The sequence below is a fragment of the Uranotaenia lowii genome, chromosome 2 (assembly GCF_029784155.1).
Source record: "Uranotaenia lowii strain MFRU-FL chromosome 2, ASM2978415v1, whole genome shotgun sequence".
Lineage (NCBI taxonomy): Eukaryota > Metazoa > Arthropoda > Insecta > Diptera > Culicidae > Uranotaenia > Uranotaenia lowii.
Window position 1 is genome coordinate 255,930,003 of NC_073692.1, and position 4,283 is coordinate 255,934,285.

General features: G+C 36.8%; 1 protein-coding gene across 1 annotated transcript; it reads left to right on the forward strand.

Moving 5' to 3' along the window:
• The first annotated feature begins 509 nt into the window (after nt 1-509).
• LOC129742539 (tigger transposable element-derived protein 7-like) lies at nt 510-4,048 on the forward strand. The gene is made up of 2 exons (XM_055734447.1): nt 510-1,283; nt 4,001-4,048. The coding sequence occupies exons 1-2, from the start codon at nt 510-512 to the stop codon at nt 4,046-4,048; spliced, it is 822 nt and encodes a 273-aa protein (XP_055590422.1).
• Nucleotides 4,049-4,283: the final 235 nt, after the last annotated feature.

Genomic DNA, 4,283 nt, shown 5'->3' on the forward strand with positions numbered 1-4,283 from the left:
TCCTCTACTTGACGAAGCTCTTTACATTTGGTTTCTTCAAAAACGTGAATGCCACATCCCAGTTAGCCAGGATTTATTGACGGCTCAGGCAACGAAACTGAACCTTAAGCTGTACAACGATGAGCAGTTCAAAGGAAGCCGAGGATACATCGTCAATTTCATCAAGCGACACAACATCAGGTTTCTCAAAATCACAGGAGAGAAACTTTTCAACAATGCTGCAACCGTTGCCACGTACATTGAACACATTAGATCCTTAGTTCGGCACCTATTGCCGTGTCAAATTTTCAACGCCGACGAGAGCGGACTTTACCTCAAGTGTATCCCTTCGTCAACTTTTGTCAGCGTGAACGCATCATCAGCTCCAGGAAGAAAAGGGAATAAGGAGCGTGTGACGTTTATGCCTTGCGCAAATGCTGATGGTTCGTACAAACTTCCACTTATGCTGATTGGATAGTCAAAACAACCAAGTGCACTGAAGAACGTCTGCTTCTCCCAAAAATGCCTGGATGACCCGACAGTTATTTAAGGATTGGTTTTTCAATGAGTTTGTCCCCAAAGTCACGGCATTTTTGGAAGATGCTAACCTGCCGGTAACGGCCCGCTTAGTTTTGGACAACTGTTCCGCACATTGCAGCACCGACCAGCTTAGAAGTGCTGATGGAGCATTCTCTACGACGTTTCTACCACCAAACACAACAGCCTTGTTGCGACCAATGGACCAAAACGTTATCCAGATGGTCAAGTCCAACTACAAGCAAAAGCTTATGCGTGAGCTTCTTGGACGCCAAGGAGAATTCGATGACATGGTGAAGCGAATTAACATCAAGGATGCTATGTTTTGGGAAGCCGAGGCCTGGGACGAGGTACCGGCTGAATCCATTGCTAAGACTTGGAAGTTGCTTTACCCAGAAACAGAATTCGATGATGACGATGACATTCCGTTGTCGGTTGTACGAGAACGCTTACTTTCGATTAAGCAGAAATTGATTGACCAGGACAATGCCGTGCAGGAAGAGGACATGGAGTTTGACGTCCTGAACGACGATGATATTGTTAACGTCGTTTTGAACCCAAACACATCGTTTTACGATGGCAACAATACGGTTTCAACTGTCGAAGGGGCAAATGCGTTATCAGTTTTGGAATCGCATCAGAATGATATGGATGACGATGCTGGAAGCTCTGTTTCACAAGAAACAGCTTTATCTGGAATCGATCAAGTAATTGCTTGGGCAGAGGAGAATGGACTACCATTGGAATCACAGTTCCTGCTGCGAGAAGTACGTGGAAATGTTCTAGAGAAAATTATTGATTTACGAAATGTTAATGTTGAATTTTAATTTCTTTTGCAATGTTACTTTATTTTCTTCTGAAAAGTTACAATGAAAATTTGATTTTCATTCTCATGCTTCGTTATTCAATGAATGAATTTGTTTTTAAGCTTAAATAAACGAGAAGTTTCCTGACAAGAAATATGAATTTTATTTAACCAAAATGAGAATGTAACAAAAAAGAATATCAAAAGGGGAACATACTGAAATGACACCCTAGCTTAAGTCCTTCATTTTCTTACTACGTTCACGTTTGTACATTTGATCATACTTTGTAAATAAACTAAAATACATTTTGAAATCCACTCCTTTTCAACCGAAGACAATCGATAATTAATTAAACTAGACCCCATGACCCCCCTAATTTGTCCAAAGCTGATAAAAATATTATTTTGTGAATTATAGTATGTACTAAATAATTAAAAAAATCAAAATAAAATTAAAAAAAAAATTGTAAAAAAAAATTCTCCGGATAATCGTGTCTAAAATTCCGGATAATCGAACCCCGGATAATCGAGTCTCCGGATAATCGAATCCGACCTGTATACATACATTGTATGATTAAATTAAAGAACGAATAATTTGTGTATGAAGTGATTTCCTGAAGCCGATAGTTAAAGTTTTTTAATAGTATAACTTGAGGCGGAAAAAGAAAACCATACTTCATATTCTGTGTAGAACATGTTGTGAAGTCAATTGAATTTAGCAATGCAGTAAAAAACTCAAAATTGTTAAAACTAACATAGTTTTTACATGTTCAAAATATTAAGTGACTAGACATCTGGAGCGACCATTATAAGTATTTCAGGAACACAAAAAAAATCATGATCGTATTCATAGTTTGTCAACCGAAATCCGTCGCAACATTTTTTTCACAAGAACATGCATCAAACTGTTAGCGTATGCATGTACCTATCTAATGCCATGAAAGCAATCGACAAACGAAAACCTGTCCCCGGTTCGAATTATTTGCTAAACAAATTACAACAAGTACTCTTGTATGTACCGTACCATGTTGATGATATGTATAGTAGGAATACCCTTCAACAAAGTGCAAAGCCCATTGCTACTAGACTCACCCCTTTTTTCGCACGCAACTTTAGCAGTCGTTTAAGGATTGCTCCCTAACAGTGCGAACAACCGGAGCACTCCCTTTTGGATAATCGTTGACTGGCTCATCTGTACCTTCCTGTCTAACGGTGAAAATGCTCAATGTTTTGCATGGTGCTTCAAGTTATGCACCGTACGTCCAACGAGTATTATAACAGCCGGAAACTGTGTCCATATTGAAGTGAAGTAGTTCTGAAGGACCATCACTCCGATGCCTGCCAAATGTTGTCCGGAATCCCGGATACGACTGTAAACACAAATAGTGTCCGTCGCCAGCACCAGCTAGCAGCGGCAGCCGGGTGGAGTGTGAGCTCGATATGGTTCATGCCGGGATTGATGATTATGATAGAAGAGCCGTGCGTGAGTACATACGCATCGTGCTTATTTCTGCATAGAATGATGCTTCAAATAGATTGGGTGGGAATTCAATTGATCAAGTGGGTAAAGCAAACATTTGAGCGTGTGGCTGGAACATTTGCAAACATGTTCTCCCAAAGGAATAGTAAAGAATTTTCTTTTTTTTTAGCAATAAGGCTTTGAAACGTTTAGTCTAAACTAAGCTTGCTATGTATATTGCCCGGTTTTATCCGAGTTTGCTTACATATTTTAAACAAAATTTGGGAAAAGTCCGGTTCGGATCATAAAAAAGCCCGGATTTTGCCCAGATAATAAAACATAATACGTTTCAAAGTTTGAAGTGTTTTTAAATACATTTGTGATGTCTTAACACAGTAATTTTTGGTTTTGTTCAAATTAAATTTTAAATTTTTTTCTGTTAAAAATATTTTAACAGAAAAAGCTTAGGGGTGAAAAATACTATAAAAAATTATACTAGCTTAAATCATAAAAAATAATGTTTGGATGGATGAAATATTGAAATAAACAAACACATTTTAGCCCAGACTGGAAACTGAATTATAAAAATATTTGTTTAAAAAAAATTGGTGACTGTCCGAAAAATATTTTTACACCAGCAGTGTTTAAAATGGACATTATATTAACCCTTGAATGTATGATGTTGTTTATAAACATCACTTACTCAAACCAAATAATCTCGGAAACGCGTGAGTTTTTTAGTCATATTTGCATTCTCAAAATATGTAGATATAAAAAGCAATTGATTTATGATATTTTTATTATTGGATGTTGTTTAAGTGTGAGATATTACAGAAGATGTGAAAAAAATTCAAAAATTAAATATGTTTTTTAAAAGTTGTTATAGTATTGATCGATTACAAACCTTTTTTGCACTCAGTGAACAATGCCAAGTTGTAGTGAAAGAAAATAACAACAAATTATATGTATTCAACTTTTCTGAGTTCTAACTTTCATGAAACTAGAAATAACGGCTACAAACCTCATCAGTTGTATTATACGAATTTCAATCATTTAATTCTATTGAAATAGTACTTGGCATATCCCTTCCATTTCAAAAGAAATCGTTCCTTAGAAGGTAAAACTAGAAAGAGTAAACGTGCATATTTCAATCTATCTAGGTAATTTAAATATCAATTCTCGTTCAGTTAAACTTCATCTTCCTTTTGCTTCTTTTCTAGGGAGGTTACAATCATCAAAAGGAACTTCCCGGTGACCGGAAAGTGTAAACCGATAATAGGGTGGTAATTTATTATCACCTCTCCCGTGCAATGTTTGGATATAATGAGCGGTTGTTGCTGTGTGTCACTGTTTACCTTCAATTTGGGCTAATAACGCATAAACAACACCGGCAGACGTGCGAGTGACCGAAGAAGGACATACGAATTTCAAACAGGGAAATCGATATAATTTTTCTCGTATTTTTTCTCCATCCAGCGAATATGAATTTGTGGATAGGAGAGA

Excerpts from the sequence above, each read along its gene's own strand:
- LOC129742539 (XM_055734447.1), top strand. The coding sequence starts at position 510 with ATGACCCGACAGTTATTTAAGGATTGGTTTTTCAATGAGTTTGTCCCC. Across the intron at positions 1,284-4,000 it reads CACAGTTCCTGCTGCGAGAA|GGAGGTTACAATCATCAAAA; the intron begins GTACGTGGAAAT and ends CTTCTTTTCTAG.